At 39.1% G+C, this 23841-nt stretch overlaps 1 protein-coding gene across 1 annotated transcript; it reads left to right on the top strand.

The window, feature by feature from the left end:
* The first annotated feature begins 942 nt into the window (after window positions 1-942).
* On the top strand, window positions 943-22891 carry LOC115918753. Its single transcript, XM_030989424.1, has 9 exons — window positions 943-1339; window positions 3996-4043; window positions 11086-11297; window positions 14236-14325; window positions 14632-14782; window positions 15414-15596; window positions 17149-17445; window positions 18522-18724; window positions 21944-22891. The coding sequence occupies exons 1-9, from the start codon at window positions 967-969 to the stop codon at window positions 22190-22192; spliced, it is 1806 nt and encodes a 601-aa protein (XP_030845284.1). The 5' UTR covers window positions 943-966; the 3' UTR covers window positions 22193-22891.
* The last annotated feature ends 950 nt before the right edge of the window (window positions 22892-23841 follow it).

Here is a 23841-nt window from a genome sequence, read left to right as displayed (position 1 = left end):
AACGAGGCAATCGTGTGCTACCTTGTCGTCTATACTATTCAGTGGCGGATCCAAGGGGGGCCAACCCCCCCCCCCCCCCCGGGTAAAAAAAACGTGTAGAAACACGTTAATTTTACCTTTTTTTGGAGATAGCCCCTCCCCCCTGGCGCTAAGTGGGGGGGGGGGGGGGCACGTGCGATTTTTCAACAAAAAAATGCTCAATACCCCCCCCCCCCCCCCCCCCCCCACTGAGCGAATTATCGGCCTGCTGTTTCGCCGCTAAATATTTTCTCACGAATTGGGCCCCCTCCTCTGCCGCCGTCCTGATCCGCCCCTGATACTACTTTATTGTATATGGTTCAAGGTCGACGTATCGGCGGCTATGATTGGTTCATAGATTTGACGAGCTTATCTGGTTGAACGGCCCAGGCCAATTTTGCGGTCCGAGTCCTTTATAAATAGGGGTTTCCTTTCCTGACAGAAATCATCTTTGGGCGCACCATTGCGACGCAAGGAAGTTCAAAGGTAAGTCGGCTAGAACCTTAAAAATTCATCAGTTTTTTTTCACCAATGATTTGGTAATTTTCAGGTTATCATTCCTCGACACTTCATAAGACCTTGCTCTTGGTTCAGATATTTGCCTATGGATCTCAAAAACTTTATAGGCATATGCCTTCAAGTCATTTTGACTTCTTTCTAGTTATTATGCTGGATTAGTGTATCTTTATCTCTGTAAATAAATCAACGTGATTGGTAAATACTTTTTTTCAGTGACCTGTCTCCGGCTTACTTTTTCCTTTATTTCCCATTTCAAATAATTTCCTTTCTTAAACATTTGCCCAATGTCAATCTGTTGTTTTATTTCCCATTTAACCACTGTTAAAATTATTTCCTATTGCTTGAAGAAAAAAAATCCTTGCTGATGTCAACTTTTCGTTTTCTCTCCCATGTCAGCTATTTCAAGACAAATTCTGCAGAAGAACCAAGATGTTTGGCGGGAAAAGGTCCGCCCCAGTAGTCCTTCTCGTGATGCTACTCCTTCAGGATGCGCACCGGTGTTTTGCGCAGCTACCGTTACCCAGCGGCGTCGCTTTCCTGGGTATCGGGTATAACATCATCGAGGGAAACCCTGAGGGGGGCGACATGGCCACCGGGGGCGTCGACCCCGGACTCCTGGTGAGTCGGTCGGTCTTCGTCATGACGTACGAAGAGGGTAAGATCACTAACGATGGAAAGTACCAGATCCCAGACGAAGTTAAGTATGTACTTCGAGACAGCTCCTATACCTCATCTTCGGCGACAACCTTTCATAGTACTTCCAGTTATGCCGAGAAGCTTTCATCTCAGGTGGATGTTGGTGGTGAGTATTCATTTCAATTTCAATTCAAAGTATAACATTTATATATTTTCCTCTTTTTCTTCATTTGTTCTTATTATTAGTGTACATGATTAAATCACATACTACATTATTTTGTTGAATGTAACAAGAGAAAGCAGTATAGTTATAGTAAAGATAATAATAGTTCTTACAATAATGATAATGAAAATAATGATGATGATAATAAAAAAAATAACAATGGTTATCATTATAATAACGATAATTATAATAATAGTGATAATAATAAGAATAAAATTATGGTTTTGTACCGTAAAATGAAAAAAAAAACGTGTATCGTTCTAGCTGATAATTAATCCAATTCGAAATAATCTTTAAAATACGTCAAGTACAGGAAACATTCAAGAATAAAAGAAGAACATTTTTATAAATTTTTCAAACACATAAATTATGAATGATTTCTTAAGAGCACATTAACACAATACAAGGAAATCCCTTTAACGGGTAACCAAGCATAACATAATGTCTATGCCTAGATGTAAGACAATACAATATACATATATAAATTTCGGAAGAGAAAGTATATGAAGGAAATTGAAAAGGATTTTATATTATAGAGAGGTTGGAATTGAACGCAGTGCGTACTCTGTACCAAAAGCATCGAATCCCTTAAAGGGCAAATCCACTCCAAAAATTATTTACTTTCAATAGAAGCAGAAAATTCAGACAAACAAATTTTAAAAAACTTAAGCAAAATCTGATGACTAATAAGAAAGTTATGAATTTTGAATGACATGAACAACTTTGAAAATCACACGACAAATTGGCAACTCACTCACGAGTCTGTGACGTCATTGCCCCACTATCCAGTAATTGTCTTCTTTATGTTAATAATATAAATTTCCAATTTTCCCCCTTAAAATCTTATTCCCTCACACCATCATTCAAGTTATATTGATATTAATATGTTGTTGTGTGGATGCACTGATATAAGGTTTTTAAAATTAGGTTAAATCATGTTAAATGTGAATTTTGAGAAATTATTTGTATAAAAATCAATGATTATGAATATGCAATGTTCAGAAAATAGAATAATTTCTTCAAAGTTCATAAAAGATTTTGTGAAATGTCATGCACGCAATATGATACAAATCACATAACATGGGCAAAAGCATGGTTAATCAATTTGGGGGGATACAAAGGGGAATTAATGTGATAAAAATATATAAAGCAATTGATAAATAGTGTGGCAATTACGACACAAACTGATAATCAATGGGCAATTTGTGTAGTTATTTTTCTAAGTTCCATAGTTTTTCATAATTTCTGGAAAATTCATAACTTCCTAATTAGTTATCCGAACCACAAAATCATCATTTCTGGGTCGAAGATGCAACTGTTTTATTCAACTTCGATCCTAAATGATCTTCAATGTATTTCTGTCGCATGAGTCGAGAAATAAGTAACCAATCCCCATTCTTTATTCGAAACTGTCTTCAAAAACAGAATATTTTTGCATAGATAACATGAGGGTGATCTTATTGATAGTTCTGTATAACAGTAAAAGTCAGGATTTCAGAGCTCAGGCAAAGCTTAAATTCTATTAAAGGTGAAATTCAAAGAAAATCACAAATATGTCAACTAATGTATGACTAGAAACTGGTAAGCTAACAGATGGCCATCGTACAAGTTTTACGTCAACTACATATCGGGTGATTTATAAAAATACAAATACAACCACCTGCATGGACCAATACTGCCCAAGCAGACGACATCCCATAAAGAATTAACATAATTGCAAAGCTTTTATTTGTCAAATTATAATGAGTTTAGTGTATATAAATGTGATGGAATGTCAAACCATTCAAAAAGGGATGTGACCCGATTCCGATAACTAAAATATTTTGCTTGTAAGTACACAGGATAGGGGTTAATTAACAATCAAAGAAACACGACTTTCGAATTGAACCCCCCCCCCCCCCCCCCCGAATGATATTAAGGACGGCATTTGTTCCCTCTTGAACGCCGAACACACCGCGGTGTGTACAGCTGAATATTCAATGGCGTCTTATTTTGTTTACAAGCGACAGATTCCTTTATTTTTGTATCGCTGCATTATTTTGTCATCAAAATAAAATCATGTGCGGGGTTTGGAGTGAGGCAGTAGGGTATACATTTAGCCTGACGATAGTGAAGTAAAAGAAAGAACTCAAGAATAGATGAAAACACAGGCACTGAAAATGTGTGAGATGTCATGGGACATCGTCTGCTTGTGCAAATCGTGTCCATACTGTGATCTCACAAATCTCAGCTGCGTTCGGATAGCTCTTCATGTGCTATGCCGGGCTGTATTTAAGCGTTTTATAATTTATAATAATAATTACTTCGAATGTTTCCAAGCATTGAATTTTGATAACCTTGTCGAATCAAAGTTTCAACTTTGCAATAATGAAATTAAGTTAGTTTTTAAAATCAATGAATATCTACTTTAAGATCTATTACATGATATATTTACATGTATAACATTGTTTACAAAAATAAACCGAATGGTTCAAATTCGGAATATCAAACCATAACTATTCAGTGACACTTGTAAAACTAACAATAGGCCTAACACACCAGTATCTGTATCCTTCATGAACAGTAACATGATTTTTTGCAATCCTTCATTTCTTTTCAGGTGGATATAGCAACTTGTTTGCTAGTGTTGAATTCGCCTCAAGCTCCCGTAAGTAATTCACAAATTATCATAATAATGTTCGTAGATTGTAATGCAATTATGCAAAATATATCGCAAAATTATTAAATGCTGCACACATCATCAGCAAAAGCGTAGTCCCTACATTATTGAAGGGATATGGACAATTACACACAGTTTTTCCCTGTAATTTTTTGTCTCGATTTCATTCAATTTCATCCTCGGGTCCTCGACATCATTAACACATACACCTTTTATAATATCGTTATCTCGAATAGACCAGGATGATGTTTCAACTGATGATATAAGTAAATGAGAACATTATGGATAACCATGTCGAACCCCTCTCCAAATCAGAAAATACGCAGATGTTTTTTTCATTATTCATTATACAAAAATTACCACTTATGTTTGTGTAAAAAGTTGTGACGTAACTTATACAATTTGGTCCAAACTGGAAACACTTCCACTTTAGTGAATCAATACCCTTTCAAAATCCAGAAAAAGCTAAAATACCCGATGTTTTCTAAAGTTCGGTATAATCCATAATATCTGAAATCGTTCGCACAAACTCCCCACCCCCTACCTTCCTTTAACAAAACCAGTTTGATCGGGATAAATTAGTCTTGGAATAATCAATGATAAAGCTTTGGATGCAATGGGTCTCCAATTATGGATTTGACATCTATCTTTGCCTTCTTTTTCAATCACAGTCATCACTGCTTGTATTTGATATGTTGATATTTCTCCACTACTTAAACCCTTATTCAAGACCTGAACAACCAATTTTCCTATAACATTTCAAAATGTTAAATACCATTTACACGAGAAACAATCGTTACCTGGGCTCTTGTTTTGGCCATTTTACTGAGGGCATTAACCATTCACTAATGGAAAGATTGGTTTCACACTTTACAATGTCGCCTTTTTCTAGAAAGGGGAAAGATTATGTAGAATAATCTTGAGTATTCTTATCAATTATTGACCTGTACGCATTTTGATAATATGCACCCTGAATAGACAATATTTGTTCTGAAATAGCAATTTGGGTGCCATCATCTGTTATCAACTGTTTACACTGCTTCTTCCGAGAGTATTCCTTCTCAAGGCATTACTCTTTTCACCCTTTTCGGCCCATCTAATTTATGAACGCACAATTAATCCATCTACTGGTCTATCATCTAACTCTTCTAGGGCACTTCTTACAACATGAATCTCATCAAGAGTAGTGTCTGACGGATCCTTAGCAAGATTTTTCTCCAATTTATTTAATGAACTTGTTAACTCGGATACTCTCTCCAATTTATTTAATGAACTTGTTAACTCGGATACTCTCTCCCATTTGTTTTGAGTTTGTTTATTGGCATATTTTTTATATTTAATTTCCTCGCTTGGTATTTTATCCACTCCCGTAGTTACTTGGATATCTTACATACATGTATCACCAATCCAAGTTTGTAAATCAGTGCTCATTGCTTTCACATAATTGGGATCATCAAGATAGGTATTGTTAAATTTCCAATGACTCGTGCCTCTCATAGGGTCCGTAGTTTTTTCTGACTGTTTTCAAGACAGTATCATGTTTGTCGATAAAATTTCTATGAAATATATTATATTATGGAATTGAATAAATACTGAACTTGAACTTGAACAATGCATTGTGCTATCAACTTAACGTTCCCACGGTCAGTGTCTAGACCCTTAATCCCCATTAATCCATATGTACACGAACACTAGCTATATATATCCTGCTGTGTTCTTCAATACTACCCAGTGACACACTTGTCTCACCTCCCAGGGAGGGGTTCGGCGCTTCAACCCCCCCCCCCCCCCCCCCCCCAAGCGGCCAAGTGAAAAAAGGGGGGGGGAAGGGGGGAAGTAAACAGTAAAAATGTGCGATTTTTGGAAAATCCTGGATCCGCCACTGGGTCGAACCCCCTCCCCCACCCCCTGGCAAAAAGCTAGATCCGCCCCTGCATGCCTCCCTGATGCAACCAGGGACCTACAAGGTTGAAATGATGTGATCAGAGAAGAAAATAAAGCACTCTTGCACCTTATACACACCAATTATTCGAGTCATATACCTGTATTTGAGTGGGAAAAGTTTCAATTGTTAATTTTCAGGACTCGTGAACAGTTCGTTTAACGGTTGATTCCTCTTCGTTGGTTCTATTGTCAGTGTCTAGACCCTTAATCCTCGTTAATCAATGTGTATACAAACACCAGCTACATCAAGCTGTGTCATTCAATACTACCCAGTGCCACACCTGCCTCACCTCCCTGATGTAAACATGGGCCTATTATGTTGAGATGATGTGATCAGAGAAGAGAATAAAGCACTATTGAACTTTATGGACATCAATCATTCCAGTCAAATACCACATGAATGGGAGACGTTTCAATTGTTGTTCATTTTCAGGACTCGTGAAAAAATCGTTTAACGGTTGATTCCTTTTGGTTGATTCTATTGTTCGGATTATTTGGCGGCGAGAGATAAAAGGGAATTTTCCTCAGTGCAACAACATTTTTATTATTATTTTTTTTTATCGCCTCTTTGATTCGAATTTAAAGATAAACTTGAGTTCTGGTAATGCGATTGCATTGTGAAAGAAAAGGTGTGGAATGGATCAGAAAAGTTGATCATATAGCATGTAACCCAATAAACAAAATCACGTGAAAATCACGTCAATATCAAGGTATCGACTTAAGGAGAGTTGCGTTCTTCAAACACCTGACATTTACGTAAATGTGTTAATACGTTTATTGCACTAGGTAACTTAAAACACACGTACACTAAATCACGCAATTGTCACTGCAATATCACCATTATAATAACGTGATTATCCCTACCATGGAGATCATGGTTTGTAAACCTAATACTCCCGTGCTTGTTTGGTTATGAAATTACATCTTCATAAACGAAATTATCGCGTCACAGAAACACGTGAAGCGTTAGTGATAGTTTTAGTCAAAATATCTGCGTGAAATTCACGTGAATATTACGAGGCTGACTTGAGATGAATCATGTTCTTCATTCACGTGAAATTTACGTCGATGAGGAAATATGTTACTGTAACCCGCGTTTAACCCAATAATTACGCAAAGGTTACACAATAAATGAACCAAAATAATGACGTTCTCATCCCGTTTCTGAACATCGTGTCTTGGATCTTCCATAATTACGTCCAGGCGCACCGGAAGCAGTTTGGGATTAGAGGGGGGTGGGGGGGTGCAAACATCCCAGAAGAGAAAGCTAGTTGCAACTGGTCCAGTTGATGAACCAGTTAATGCCAACTGGTAACCCTGGAAATTGAAATGGGCTAAATGATCCAGTTGATCCAGGCCAGTTAGAATTCAACTGGTCTAGCTGAGCCATTAGAACCATTTGGTAAAACTTCCAACCAGTTGAACAGCAACAACACTTCAATACTGGTACGTCTGTATTTCCAATGTAAAGGCATCGGTAAGAAGTAGACTTACATAATTTAATTAATCGAATTTTTTCATATACTTGTATTTTATTGACATTATTTTAGTTCATAGTTAATGTTTCCCTTATTCATGTTTAACTAAATGTAATGTAAACGAAGTAGCGAAATGTCCTAATAACTGGTAATTTATATTTGTAGTATTTTCGAAATGAATTGCATATAACTAAATCATCAGTAATTAAGAAATATGCTGTAAATTCAGATAAATTGTTAAAAAACATAGATCTGCACGCACCCCATATTCAATATGCAAATTAATTGGTGTCAGCTGGTTCAACCGGAAATATGCCCACAGCCAGTCATCAGCTGGTGCAACTGGAAATATGCACACTCCAGTTATCAACTGGTGAACATAGAAATATGCCAACAGTCACGGGATTATCACCACGGAACTTAAATGGTAACTGTGAAACCATCAAGACACCCAAGAATAACTCATTTTCACACCTGGAAAACACGGAATACCCAGCTTATATTAATAATCCGTTTGAGTCACGAGATCATCACCGCGGAACTGCTGGCAACTTTGACTACCATTTAAATAGGTGTTTTAAGACACCTAATAATTACTCATTTTTCACACCTAAATCTCACGGATTCACAGCTTAGATTAGTAATCAGTTTTAACTACGTGATCATCACCAAGAAAGTTTTGGTAACTTTAAAACCATTTTAAAAGGTGTTTTAAGACACCTAATAATTACTAATTTTTCACACCTAAAAGTCACTTATGCCCAGCTTAGATTAATAATCCGTTTGAGTCACGAGATCATCACCGCGGAACTTATGGCAACTTTGACTACCATTTAAATAGGTGTTTTAAGACACCTAATAATGACTAATTTTTCACACCTAAAAGTCACGTATGCCCAGCTTAGATTAATAATCCGTTTGAGTCACGAGATCATCACCGCGGAACTGCTGGCAACTTTGACTACCATTTAAATAGGTGTTTTAAGACACCTAATAATGACTAATTTTTCACACCTAAAAGTCACGTATGCCCAGCTTAGTTTAATAATCCGTTTGAGTCACGAGATCATCACCGCGGAACTTATGGCAACTTTGACTTCCATTTAAAAAGGTGTTTTAAGACACCTAATAATTACTAATTTTCACCCCTAAATATCACGTATTCACAGCTTAGATTAGTAATCAGCTTGAGCCACGTGATCATAACCAAGAAATTTATGGTAACTTTGAAACCATTTAAAGAGGTGTGTATGACACCTCAGAATTACTAATTTAATATAACCAGAGATTCACGGACAGAACAATAAGACGATTAGCCGGTGTAAGTAACGTGATTATTACCATCAACATTGGATAACATGTGAAACCAATCGATAAAGTTTCTTACAAGACCAAATAATTACGTATTTATCACCACCATCGGTTAACGGACAAAAAACTCGTTGCTTGGTCAAGTGGTTATTTGGTCATAAACACTTGATTTACAGAGGTAAGTGGAATCACGTTACTCCAGTCGCGTGATAAATTGGTGGTTTTTAGGTTAGATGAAAACGTGAACAGGAGTACCTTTTTTGTTTAAATGAAGGCACGTGTCGATAACGTTTAAATCTAGTTCAAAAGGCACTATACTTTAAAATCACTTAAAATACACTCCCAAAAGAGGTTACTTTTTAGTGTTCTGTTTATTGGGAAGTAATGGTTTGTAATGCAAGGTTCTGGAGTCATCACAAATATCATAAATTTGGCAGAGTCTTGGTAAAATAACACTCACTTACACAGAAATATGCATATGGGACAACACACATGGTGTCGGGGCTAGTACTACCCTGATTTCCTTATCTTTCTATGCTCATTACTCAGCCAGTATACATTTTCTTCCAAAATTGTTTGGCACATGACATTTATTTGTAATCTTGAACATTCAGTGTAGGTTTTGTTAGATTCTGTGAGAATTCATTTTCTTTTTTTACCGGATCTCAAGTTTATCTTTAACTATTTCTCGACAATAAATGACCTCTTGGTACTATATTGTTATATGACGTCACATTACAATCACATGGCAAATAAATTATCATCAGCAACGGGTTTCAAAAGTTAACGAATGCTTAATTTGAACCCGGGTCATTCTTTCCCTATCTCTTTCTCTCACTCTCTCTCTCTCTCTCTCTCTCTTGTGTCATTCACTCATTGTCTTCCGTTTCCTTGCTTCCTTCCTTCTTACCACGGAGTATATAATGTGTGTTGTGTGTGCCTCGATCATAGCGAAAATAATAACCGATATCGCTGAAATTACTTTTCTCCTTCCCCCTTCTTCCTAGTAGAAGTGTGCATAACTTTACATGATTACTTTCTGTTTTCTTTGACGCTCGGGTATCATAATCCGACTGAGTGCCATATAAGATAGGTGATGGACATGACCGCTGGGCCATTCAAGAAAACGATTCAATAAATATTCTGTTGTTCATAAAGTCTTTGATATTCTTGACAGACAAAGTGTATATTTTCTCAAAACTTAAATGATCAATTACCTCATGTATTTAGGCTCAGTAAAAAGTAGGGTACCGAATCAATAATATGATAATGTTTTTTGTTTTTTTTTCAATTTTCTTTGACATTGGTCAGTGTAACAAAATTATTCCAACGTTATGGTATCAGTGTATGAAAATACACTATACAATTTGAAATAAATGCATTCGTATTACTGTTCGCTCATTTTATTCTGTACATCGCAAATGAACGACAATGTTTAGAAAGGTTGTACTCCATTTTCTCAAGTCAAAGTAATCGACGTCTTGACATGACACTATCTTCCGCATGCAGAGAACCGACTTAGCGTTCGAAGTTTTCCTTTTTTCTTTATATATATTAAACAATTTTACCAACATTCTTGACAGAAATCATGAAAACGATCATAATTTGGTAATAGGCCCACGCAGTATACGAACAGCCTAAAACTAGTCTTTTAGTGATGTTATTCACAAAATGCCTTCAGACCAAAATATATAAAACCGTTTGTCCGCGATCCAAAATAGATATTCCGCTGGAATTTAAGCCATTGGCAAGATCATTTTAAGTCGTTGTGTCCGACATGTTCAAAGTGATAAGAAAACGAAATTTTACCGCCCCATTCATGTTGACATTGGTTTTCACATTGAACAGTACTTTGCGTTTCCTGTAAAATTAGTATGTCTCCAATAAACCTGTTCCTCGAATTGAAAATACAATTTAACGGTTTAAGGACAATTACCGCCTTAGCAATCACCCCCGGCATATTAATATTATCTTTCAAATGCTGTTGGAATTTAACCTTTTCATTTTGTTGGCCTGCAAATGGGACATAGTACCAATAAGGAATGGGCACTATATTCCCGAAATGTGGTTGCCCTCGGGGGTTAATTGTTCTCGGGGCAATTTTCCGGGGGGGGGGTGTTTTTCTTGGGTAATTTTCCTGGGGTAATGGCCCAGGGGGAATTGTCCTGATACGCAATTTAACATATAAGGTAACCATATAGTTGACAAAAAATGGCAATCAGTTACAAAAAGGGTATATTTATGTCCAATGATTATTATAATTATCATAATAAGTTTTTTATCATTACTTTCTGAAGGTTATCAAGAAATCGAAGCGCGAACGGACAGCCAAGGTTACATTTATTACGCGAACCAAACCGTATCGAACATGGGAAACGCTCGTTACATGACGGAGCTCGCCGGTCCTGACAAATACACCCTCAACAATGGATTCGTTTCTACCGTATGCCGTCTACCAACGGCTTACGCTGAGGATGACTACATGACTTTCCTCGATACCTGGGGAACTGTAAGGAACATCATATGTTTTCGAAATGAATATTTGTTTTTCTCGTTCTTGTGGTTTTAAAGACCGATATTAAATATCACGTCTGTTCGACATTATTTTCATTTGCAAAACAACTTAATACCCTTTGTACGGTTCTAGGACACCTACTCCCAGGACATCCACTCCCGGATAACAACCCCCAGTCAACTACCCCCTGGGACAACTACCCCCTAGGGCAACCACCCTCTAGGACGACTACCCACGGACAACTACCCCCTACGACAACCATCATCTAGGACAACTACTCCTGGAAAACTATCCTAGGGGTGAGTCGTCTGGAGGTAGTTGTCCGGGGGTAGTTGTCACAGGGGTAGTTGTCCTAGGGGGTAGTTGTCCGGGGGTAGTTGTCAGGGGGTAGTTTTCCTAGGGGAAGTCGTCCTAGGGGTTGTTGCCCTAGGGGGTAGCTGTCCTAGCGGGTAGTTGTCCTAGGCAGGGGCGGATCCAGTCGGCGGCAAGAGGGGAGGGGGCCCAAATCTTTAGAATTGTTTGCGCCGTCTAAGCCGGCCGGTAAATAAGCGGGGGAAGGGGGGGGGGGGGGTAAGAGCACATGTTGTTTTTTTTTGGGGGGGGTCCAGTTTTTTTTAAGGAAAATGTTTGCGCCGACTCAGCCAGGGAGGGTGAGAGCACCTTTTCTTTCTTCTTTTTGGCCCAATTCATGAGCAAATATTTAGCAGCAAGTCATCCAGCCGGTGAATAAACGGGGGGGGGGGGGTTCGTGGAGAGGGGGGGGGCAACTTATTTTGTTGGGGGGGCAACATGTTATACAAATATTTTTTATTTTTCTGTTTCAAAAAAGGTAAAATTTACGTTACTATCCTATTTTTTACCGTTTGGGGGGCTGGCAAATGGAGTACAACGACTAATAGCAGGCTCTTCTCCAATGCAAAAATAGACGACATTGTGCTGGATTTGTATGTTTTTCCGACAACAGTACAGAGAAATTGCACATTATTTTTTCATTTTGTACTTTTTGAAAGGTAACCCGAGTGCCTTCCGGGCACCCCAAAGCTGGATAATACAGCGTTTCCATATGGGGGGCCTGGCCAGTAAAATCGGCCCGTGGATCCGCGCTTGGTCCTAGGGGGGTAGTTGACTGGGGTGGTTATCCTGGGGTGGATGTCCAGGGGTAGGTGTCCGGATACAGGTTTTCTTTAATCTGTCACCCGGGCGCATACCAAATAATGAATAAAGATTTGTTCATTTCGAAATGATATGCTGTTATGATCAAATTACTTAAAATTTTAAATGCCATTAAACTTCATAGAGTTTATTATAGAAAAAGTTCGCCCCCGATATTTAGTTGGTTTCATTATGGACCCTACTACAGCTGGACTAATAATGAGAGTCTTCCTTTGATCACATCGTGACCACCGTCACTTGATAATTTGTATGTTGATGAGGACATTCATTTTGACGCGAAAATGTTGATTATGTAAACACGCATTATTACAGACAAAAGAACTTTTACATCTCTTCAGATTCCTTTTTTTGCTGGACCAGGACCCCGAGTGGAATTTCAGAAAAAGTATCTTAACTCAATTTAGAGAAGCAGTGAAACCCAAATTATTGTGACAATTTGTGTGATATTAGATTGATTATTAAATAATAATAATAATAATATTTAATTTGTATATAGCGCTTAATACAAATGTCTCTAAGCGCTTTACAGATATACTATTACCCCGGTCATTGGATTCAGTGCTTGCCCGCACACACTGTGTGCACAATCACTCCCTGGGGAGCATTCCAGCCGGGCGTTACTTGACGCTCACAAGCTGTTTGACCAACAATGACGGCCGCATCCTACCGGGTACCCATTTGACACCTGGGTGGAGAGTAGCAAGTGCAGGTTAATATCTTGCCAAAGGATATTAGTGCCGTATCGGGATTCGAACCCTCGACCTTCGCATCTCTAGTCAAGCGCCTTAAACCACTCGACTACGACGTGGACACTGGTGGACATACATCTGGACCGTGCCAAACTTTGAAAAATACATATTCTTTACTGTCCTATTACCTTCTATTCCTTGGAAATGGATAGGATAAGTTAAAAATGAAGTTTAATATTATTGTATTACAGCCAAATTGTCAGGTTTCTTTTGTAAACTACTTCTTTTTTCTCATTGAAAACTTCATATATGTCAATATTCATATGTACTCCACAACTGCACGTGCATTTCCGTGGTTTTAAGCGATTCAGTTTCTTTTGCGCAGGTATTTTGTAGATTCTTCAAGGCACATTTTTGTTGTTGTAATGGCTGACTGTCGGCGGTCGTGATGAGATCAGAGCTTGGAAGCATGTTTGGAATGTCATTAAGATACTTTTGACAGAGTCAGGTGCATGAATATATTATCGTACCGATCAGTGTCCATTTGTAGTAGGTCCATGGTTTCAATAACATATCTGCCATGCAAGGTGCTCAAAGCGCTCCGAATATTACCCGGCTCTGCTTGGCTGCCGATCTCGGCGCTCACAGCACTCAAGGAATTCCCTCCTACCGGTACAATTTAACACCTGGGTGAAGAGTGGCAAATTTAGATTAATGAAGGCAGTTAATTAAGAGAAACAGATAAATGGAAGTTTAAGCATATATATATAATCCAATGAAAATAAGAAATTTATGAATTCTCATAAGTTGTAATTAATAAAATCGAAAAAAGAAATCGGAAGTTTGTTTTGAAATTTATGAGAAATTGTTAGCCTGTTGTGAAAACTAACTCCTTAATCTAATAATGGATGACTCTACAAATGCTGATATTACATTCATGGTGCAGTGAGCAGTGGCTACTTTTGTAAAATGTGTGAAAATATCACGTATACTCGTATATTTTTCATAAATGTTTAATAAAAGACCCTAGTTTCGAGGGAAACTAATTTTAGTATTCTTTGTTTTGACAGCATGTCGTCACCGAGGTGGATCTAGGAACCAGGGAGGGGAATAACTATGAGGAGCAAAGGACGGAATTCGTCTCGTATGCTTCATCAAATGTAAGAGAAAACATTAATATCTATATTTATGTTTATATTTATATTTATTGATTGATCGATTTGATTGTTCCACTGTTGGATGAAACACCCGGCTCATGTAAGAAAAAATTAAGAAAGTGGTTTATAGAGTTTATAGACAAATATGTCCTTTGTGGGCGTTTGTTCATAGTGAAACTACTAATACAGTTACTACTACTAATTCTACGACAAGTATTATGAATAATAATGATATAATAATGATGATAATATAATAGTAACAGGGTTATAATGAAATACTGACAATAATGGTTATCTTCATGATTACAGGTCGGCAGTAGTGTAAGCTCTGGAGGGTCATATTTGGGCTTCAGCTCCTCGCTTTCGGTTGATATGGATACCTTCAACGCCGGAATGCAGAGTGGCTCCAGTTTCGGTAGCTTGTTCTCCTCCTACAGGGTTGGAAGCGCTAGCCTCAATGGTGAGAAATAGAATCTTAAATGTATTGATTTTATTCAAATTATATACCAATGTTAATGTTATTTTGTATATTTTGTGAGGATTATTTTTAACAGGCCATTTATGTGCTATCCATGATCTTCTTACTTCTCTCAGGCAAACCTTTTATTTTTTCCTCCTTTATTTCTTTATTTCTTTTTGATTTTCCTCTTTTCTGTTGGCCTTTCGTTTTTCATTACGCATGTTTTTATTTTTTGTATACATAATTCTTAATATATGAATTAACATGATTAACAATTGATTAGATGAACATCAAAATCAAAATATTAAATCAAATCAAATCAATCAAATCACTTTATTCAAACAAATACAATCTAATTTAATCTAATGTAAAACTTATCATTCAAACGAAATCTCATTTAACTAAATAAAATAAAATAAAAACTAACCAAGCCGAAACAAATCAATTCAATTCAAATTAAACAAAAATCAAACCTAACCAACTCACATCTAGTCAAATCAAACCAAGCCGAACCAAATCAAAATATGTATATAAAATTATTTCAAATTAAACAAAATCTTCTTATCGAACCTAAATAAAGCACAACTAATTAAATGAAATCATATCAAATCTAATAATCAAATCTTTCCAGAGCCAATCAGCTTGACACTCGTCGACATGCATGAGTTATTTCGTGATGATTACTGGACCCGGATGCAGGATTACATCGCTTCTGAGCACTGCACGGCATCATGGGATAGGGCGGCGGCTGCGGAGAATGTCTTGACGGCTATGAAGGGCTATGCGGAGTGGAAGAAGATACAGGACAGCATGAGTAAGTTTTTTTTTGCACTCGAAATTTGTAATACTAAATCAAAGTAACCAACCAAATGGATTAGTGTGTTATTACCCCGCCCCATACTGTTATGAATAGTTGTCAGTGCCATCGATTAGGAGAGTTTAGTTAACTCGGTTCGAGTTGGGCACAATATGGCGAGTAGGCCTACTTTGTTGCTTTGTTGGGCAGACACAAAACAAAACAATGTGTTGTAAACAGCTGAAACTAAGTTGGCCAAACCATATGTGTATATTGATCTGGTAGTTATTGAGCTATAGCGCCACCTTGTTGCGTCGACTTGTTATTGTTGTTTGTTATTTCCGGTAACACCCTACCACTCGGGTGCTTCTATTTGTCTTAAATGAAGAGCTTTAAAGTTTGCTAATGCCTGGATTACATTTGGCCTGCGATTAGTCTACGGAGCCCGTATCCTGCCCGTATCCCCTTTTCCGTGCGGCCTTCGTGCGGAGGCAGGAGGCGGCAGTGAGATATTCGTACGGATTCACGGCCCTGCGACCTCTGTGAATTTGTTTCGTTAGAAGTTATACAAATTTGAAAAATCGTAAGCCCGTAGCCCGTAGACATGTCGTAGGCGGCATTGCACGATCCCCGCACGGGCATTGCCCGAAGCCTCGCTCTGATTGTGCAGCAAACGTACGATTTTTCGGTGAACATGAGGGTACGGCGGCTTTACGGTCACCGCGCCTTCTCCGCGCAACCTTTGCACAGAAGCTACACGGGCTTCGTACGATGTCCGTGCGGAGGCTGCGGAGACTGCACGGCTACTGCATTCAAATTGCAAGATTTCCGTACAATCTCCGAGCAGTCTCTGTAAGGATTTGCCCCGGCCTGCCCCCGAGGGCCAATCCAATAAATGGCACGATGCTCGTAGATAACGTAAAGACAAACATCGTAGCCCGTAGCCTCCTACGATGTCTACGGAAAATCGTAGACTAATTTATCGTACGGCGCCCGGGAAAAATGTAATCCAGGCATTAGACAACTAATAGTCGTTATTTTCCCACTAAGAGCCATTTTCAAGCCCGTTTTAGGGAAGTTCTCGATTAGTATTATCTTCCACATGCCGTTGAAATGTAACATTTTCATTTTTTGACTGGAAATGTGTCATCGTAACTTTAAAGCCTTGCCAAAGAACATAAATGCCGTGTCGAGGATCGAACCCACGAACTTTGCATTTCAAATCAACTGCTTAGACCAATAGACTATGACACCTCTACTTAAACCTTCTGTTTGACAGGCCGGACAGGCGGGTCAATTAAACGGTTGGCCTGAGACAAAAATGATCACAAGATGCTGCCTTGATTTCCTTGAACACAATTCTTGTTAAAACAAAGGATCGACTATACAAAGGCGTCAAGTGGGAGTTGTTGGGACCATGCAAAACAAAAGAGTATACGCCATATTCAGTACAACTGAAACTAACTTAGCCAAACTCTGTGTGTATAAACATGATAAGCATCTCTAGCTTGCTCTAAAAATCCATTTCAATGAATATTAGAGAATTCGATCGGTTCTACATTTCTTCCAGACAAGAATGTGATGATTCCCCTGACCTGGCCCGATGGCAAGTACGGACTTGCCAAACCCACCGATGGTTGTCCCAACACGGAGTTCACCTGGAATGAGGGATGGAGATACCAAGATACAGAGGATAGTGACAGCAGCAACGCCTGGAGCGATCCTATTCACATGATAAGGCTTTCTGCCAGTTACCTAACGCTAAACTTCTGTATCAAGACCGTATCCAACGTTGATGAGCGATCGAAATGGACCTGGCAGCCCGGGAGCTACTGCATCTTCAAGTACGGTGACAAGTGCCCTCCAGGTAGTTCACGTTTCATTTTTCACAGTTTTAAAGTAAATTACGTTATCGGTTTATGACTTTGATGTTCATCTAATTCAATCGGGCGATAAAAGCACTAGTCCGTATACGTCACACACACGCGCCGACCCAAGCACACACCCTCACAATACTATTTTTATGTGTATTTGTGTAGGTTGTTGGATTTGCAGAAAGGTGTTTACTGGAGTGTGGAAATCATATCTGCTATATCCCCCATCTGAAAGCCGCGAATTGCTTTTTCATCGAGATCCATCATAGTCGGTTTAATAGTGTATAGGACAGACTACACCATTAACCTGTATCTCATTATGATCACCTTTTTTGCATTATTTTCTCTGACATTTTTAACTCGTCTCTCGGAGTTTGCACCTTTGAGTTTTCCCTTTTATCCGATCTTTTTGTCTTTATTGACCTTTCATTGTTGTCTGACCTTTTGCCTCTACCTGATCTTTCACTTTTACTGACCTTTCACCGTCATCTCACCTCAAAACTTGATCCGACCTTTCACCTTCCTCTGACATTACACCTTTCCCGACTTTTCACCTTTATCTGACCTTAACTTTTCCACCAGACTTCACGGGAGGCTATTTTTTACTGGGATGATAAAGAGCATCTTACGGCGGGGCTATGCATTGCTAAAGAACCACTCTATCGCCTTCGACCTTTTACCTCTATCTGAATGTTTGCCTTTAAGCTTTCATTTATCAGACCTTTTTGCCTTTATCTGAATAATTGTTTAGCTTTCATTGTCTTCTGACATTTCGCTTTTATCTCATCTATTGTCTCGACCGACCTTTTGCTCATACTGATCTTCCACCTGTTCTAACCTCTCAATTTTATCCGACTTTTCACCGATATCAGACCTTTTTACCACATGTCTCATCGGCCTTCGCAGAAGGTTGTATTTACTGGAACGATGAGGACAGGGATACAAAAACTCTTACGGTGGCACCTTGCCGGCTTAGGATCACTCTGTCCTGACCTTTCACCTACATCTGACATTTGCACTTGATCTAGCCTTTAACCTTTATCTGACTTTTCTCCACCTCTTTCTCCAGCCTTCACCGAAGGTTGGATTTACTGGGATGATGAGGACAGTTCCAACCAGAACTCGTTCGGGGGGGCCGTGCCGGATGGAGTCTACGATCGTAACACCAGATATAACTTCTGTTGTCGCAGCGATGGTGTGACTGACCGGAGCATCTTCCTACCCACCGATGATAACTTTTACCTATTCTCACAGTTCGAGAATTGCCAGCAGGTGGGTTTTGAACAAATTCAAAAAGATGTCCTACAACACTATTTCTCTTTAAATGCTACAAATACACATACAAACTACAAAAATACAAACAAAAACATGGCGTAGTAAAGTGTAAATAAGTGCAACGCCTGGTACATTTTTGTGTAGTTATTGTAATATTTATGTTGTTGTTGTTATCATTATTCTTCTTCATCTTCTTCTCCTTATGATTATGAAACTGTATCTATACAACTATACCAGTTGTGGATTGAGGGGGAACAGGGGACATGTGCCCCCCCCCCCCTTAAAAAAGGAGGAAAGGAGGAAAGGAGAAAAGGGAGGGGGAAGAAAAAGGAGGGGGAAAAGAAAGAAAAGGTAAGAGAGAAAGAAGAAAAGAGGGAGGAGAGAAAAGGGAAGAAGAGAAAAAGGAGGGGGAAAGTAAAAAAGGGAAAGAGAGAAGGGAGAGAAAAGGCGGGAAAGAGAGAAAGGGGGAAAAGGAGAATAATGAGAATGGAAAAGAAAGAAAGGGGGATGATACTATAAGAAGGTGTTTTTTACCGTGAATGTGGCGGGGGGGGGCACGCAATATTGCAATGTGCATAATATGGGGCCCCTCTTGCCAGGCGTGTAGCCCCCCCCCCCCCCCAAAAAAAAACAAAAACAAAACAAAACAAAACAAAACATAACAAAACAAAACAAAAAACAAAACAAAACAAAACAAAACAAAACTAGAAGAACAAGAGATGGGGAAAAGGGGGAAAGAAGAAAAAAAGGAAAAGAAAGAAGGAAAAAAGAAAATGAAAAAATGAAAAATAGAAGAGAAAAGGGAAACAAAAGAAACGGGGCTGAAAGAAAGGAGAGAGAGAGGCGGGTGAGAGCCTGAGAGTAGAGGGGCGGGAGTAAGAGAAAGAGGGGGATGTTGGGTGGAGTCACCACGTCGAAGCTTTCAAGTTTCATTAAATTATTAGAGGAGAAGAAGAGTCGTTGTACCGTTCTCTACTCTTAATCCTTGTCTGAATTGAGTTCCCCCTCCCGAGTTTGACGTTTCATTTAATTATTACTCTTAATCCTTGTGTGAATTCAGTTTTCCCCCTCACGCACAAAGCGCGAAAGCTTTGACGATTCATTAAATTATTAGAGAAAAAAAGACGATTCGTTGAACCGTTGTTTACTCTTAGTCTTTGTCTGAATTGAGTTCCCCCTCCCGAGTTTGACGTTTCATTTAATTATTACTCTTAATCCTTGTGTGAATTCAGTTTTCCCCCTCCCGCGCAAAGCGCGGAAGCTTTAACGATTCATTGAATTATTAGAGAAAGGGGATGATTCGTTGTACCGACTCTTGATCCTTGTCAGAATTTTCAAAAATGTTTCTTTGTCCAGTAAAACGTCACAGTTCGTAGGGGGAAAACATTGCCGGCCGACCGACATAATACATCCCACCGACTTCAAACTTCTGCATTGATATAGTACACGAGGATCGAGCAAGAATACCGACACAGCGGACCCGACACAGCAACAAAATTATCTATGGGTAACTTTCTTGCCCCCTAGACGTGGTGACTCCATCCAACATCTCCCTCTCTCTCTTACTCCCACCCCTCTTCTCTCAGACTTTTACCCCCCCCTCCCTCTCTCTCTCTCTCTCCTCTCTTTCATCCCCCTTTCTTTTGTTTTCATTTTTTATTCCTTTTTTCCTTTTTTCCTTTTCTCCTTTTTTTTTCTTTTCCTTTCCTTTCCTCTCCTTCCTCTTTTTCTTTATTCTCTTTCTTTCTTCTCTTCTTTTCTCTTTCCTTTCTTTTCCCTTTCTTTTCCTTTTCTTATTTTCTTTTCTTTTCCTTTGCCTCTCATTTTTCCCCTCCCTCTTTTCTCATTTTCCAAAACAGCAGCGCAATTTTACCGACAATATCCCGACAGGTGGGGGTGTCGCACCCCACCCCCCCCCCCCCCCTTTAGCAACGTCCCTGGTTGTTATCCCATTATTCTTTTAAAAGAAATGCACTCCTCATGCTCTCGCACCTCTCTTTTATCGTTGTTTAATTCTCTTTAATTTTTTTCCTTTCTCCTTTAAACTCACAAAAATTCTCTCTTTCCCCCTTTTCTTCCCCTTTTCTCTCCTCCCTCTTTTCTTCTTCTTTCTCTCTTCCCTTTTCTTTCTTTTTCCCCTCCCTTTTTTCTTTTTCCCCTCCTTTTTCTTCCCCCTTCTTTTTCTCATTTTCTCCCTTTTTCTTTTCCCCCTTCCCCCTTCTTTTTACCGGGGGGGGGGGGGCACATTTCCCCAGTGCCCCCCCCCTAAATATGCCTCTGATATAGTTGTATATATGTACAGTTTTCTGCGTTCTGATTGGCCGGCTGGATAGACGTATAGTCGTATAGTTGTATAGTTGTACGAATAGTGGCATGCTTGGTCCGCCATATACGCCGCCATGATTACCTCGACTAGCTCTTAACACGACCTTTACCCTAGGGTAACTTTTGTCCGTCTGAACGTAGCTATGGTCACATCACCTAAAAGTAGCCTTGCCCAGGCAATGAACGGCGGCCGCCCGGGCACCGCTTGTTTTTAGGGCATCGCTCGGTCGCTGCTGATGTTTTAGGAGTTAAAATTCGGGCGGCGCCTGCTCACTTTCACTCGCCGCCCAAAGTATGCTCGGTGCCCGGGCGGTCGCCGTCCGGGCACCGACCTAATCGAGCATTCGGCGTCGAGCGATTTAGGTCAAAAATCGAAGCCGCTAGGTCAAAGGCTGTTGAGCGTTCGCCGCCCGCTCGCCAGTCGGTCACTGGGCGGCGAGTTCAAAATCGGTCAGCAGCCTTTGACCTAGCGGCTTTGATTTTTGACCTCAATCGCTCGACAGCGAACGCTCGATTAGGTCGCTGTTCGGGCGGCGAACGCCCGGGCACCGAGCGTATTTTGGCGCCCCGGCTGCCGGGCAATTTCCTTAAAATTAGCCGGTGGCCGGTGGGAGACCGCTCGGGTATCATCGCCAACCGGAAAAGCTCCCCGATTTCGCCCAGTTTTTACCTAAAATTGACCGGCGACGTACGGGAAATCGACAGGGCACCGCCCAGGCATCGCTGGGGCTCTACAGCCTGCTCGACTTCTCCAAAAATCGTTGGGCGATGCCTAAATTCCAGCAGCGACCGAGCAGGCTACTAATCGGTCGGTCGCTGCTCTGATTTGTGACCATAGCTTAAAAACGTCTTTATTTCCACCCTATGTTACATAATTTTTATCTTGTATAGGTGGACGGGATGACGGTGACAAAGGAATGGATTTATTGGGACACTGACGACTATGATACCGAAGACAGTATGTCTTCAGTACATCCCCACCCAGGCGTCTCCAGCAACGGTAGAAACATCAACCTCAACTTCTGCTACTACCAAAAGCAGGCTGGTAAAGGAAGTACCGAATTTTCATGTACAAGGCCAGAGAGTGGGGGAGATTGTGGAAAGGGTCATGCCGGTATTCTACTAAATGGTAATGAATAAATAAATATTTCTAGTCATATTTGCTTTGATACACTTTTATTCACTTGGTAGTGACCGAGACAGTAACTGATTCATTCAGTAGTTTAATTTTTGTTCTTCTTTTTTATTCTTTCAGTGAACTTTATTTCACATGTATACATTGTTCACACTAGCATAATATTGAAACATTATCTTAGCATATCAGTCAAATCTTTTACCTGTTTTTCATTAACCTTTGTTTTTGTTTTAGAATTTAGATGTGACATCCATTCATACTTCAAATCTGTTAAAAGAGTTCTACCATTCATTTTGCTGTTTGTTTTCTAGTTCTTATAAATAACATATTCGGCAAAATTATTCAAAATGTTTACCAAGTAATCATCTAAATTGCCTATCTCATATCTAATTACTAAAGTCTTCTCATTTATGTTGATATCTAATCCAAACAAATGATATATCAAACGTGATACAATTTTCCAAAACACAAATATCTTTAGCATCACTCTAGCATCATCAGCCGTGATGTTTCAATTGTATTGCAATCTTGGCATACATAATCATGTTTTGTTTTCCTTTTATATAGGTAATATTTTTACGGTAAATACATATGCAAAAGTTTAAAATTAATTGCGTAATGCTGGTATCTCGTATAGTATTGAACTTAAAGCTTATCTGCCGTAGTTTACAGGAGGGATTAGACCGTTCTGCAAGGTCACTGGACAGGTGGTTATCTCATCAACTCAGCTCTCAGTTAACATAAGAAAAAGAGGATCATGGGGACCAATGGTCACCGATTAGGCATTGTTTATAATATAGAGGGCGCAAGTAGCTACCAGTAGTGCAGTGGGCCTTTAAACATTACTACCGGATTCCAATTAAAATCGGAGGGCAACTAATTGCTGCTGCCAAGCATTGTATACAGAAGACTCTTCTTGTTTTTTTCTGCAGATATAATAAGTAGAACTGTGTAGCGTTCATATATATTTAAAATATCAATATCATCCCCTGTTGATATGTGTTTGAAACAAACCATTAAGTAATTGATCAACCAACAATTTTAGAAAGGCTTTCTTCATCTTTGAAAATTTGAAAGGGAACAACAGTTCTGGAAACTTATATTTTTGACTCATAAAATCCACATCATTCCAATGCCCTTGACTAAAAATATGTTTTACTTAAAAAATCCCAACCTGTTCCAATAACTTGAAATGCAATGGTCTACGACGACGTCATCAGCACGGTCGAGATCCCCCTTAATCTCTGCAACAACAATATGGTCACGTTTCTGCCACTCTGGCTGCATATATTGGGTGATATTAATGACGTTTATTATACATTAATATTTTGTTATTCATAGTAGAATAGTAACTGTTCATTGTACATATTGTGCCCTTTTTGTAAACACTACACGTAATTTGTATAAATAAGATCAAATTTGAAATGCAATTTTTTTTTTCAAAGAAAGGACTTATGATGGCTGTGCATTAAATCCATTTGGAAGTGTACAAGTTGATGTTATTGCTTCTCTATTGAAAAAAAAAATTACATTGTGAATTTTAAATCAGAAGCGCAATTTGATTTGTTTTACATTAATTGGGAATAAAAACCCAAATTGTAATCCCTATCGCACTACAAAATGCTCAAGGGGTTACAATTTAATAATACTGTTT

The sequence above is a fragment of the Strongylocentrotus purpuratus genome, unplaced genomic scaffold (genome assembly GCF_000002235.5).
Source record: "Strongylocentrotus purpuratus isolate Spur 01 unplaced genomic scaffold, Spur_5.0 spur5_scaffold_18, whole genome shotgun sequence".
NCBI classification, from domain to species: domain Eukaryota; kingdom Metazoa; phylum Echinodermata; class Echinoidea; order Camarodonta; family Strongylocentrotidae; genus Strongylocentrotus; species Strongylocentrotus purpuratus.
This window is presented reverse-complemented; position numbering and strand designations above follow the sequence as displayed.

Excerpts from the sequence above, each read along its gene's own strand:
- LOC115918753 (XM_030989424.1), top strand. The coding sequence starts at position 967 with ATGTTTGGCGGGAAAAGGTCCGCCCCAGTAGTCCTTCTCGTGATGCTA. Across the intron at positions 14,783-15,413 it reads TGGAAGCGCTAGCCTCAATG|AGCCAATCAGCTTGACACTC; the intron begins GTGAGAAATAGA and ends AAATCTTTCCAG. Across the intron at positions 18,725-21,943 it reads AGTTCGAGAATTGCCAGCAG|GTGGACGGGATGACGGTGAC; the intron begins GTGGGTTTTGAA and ends TATCTTGTATAG.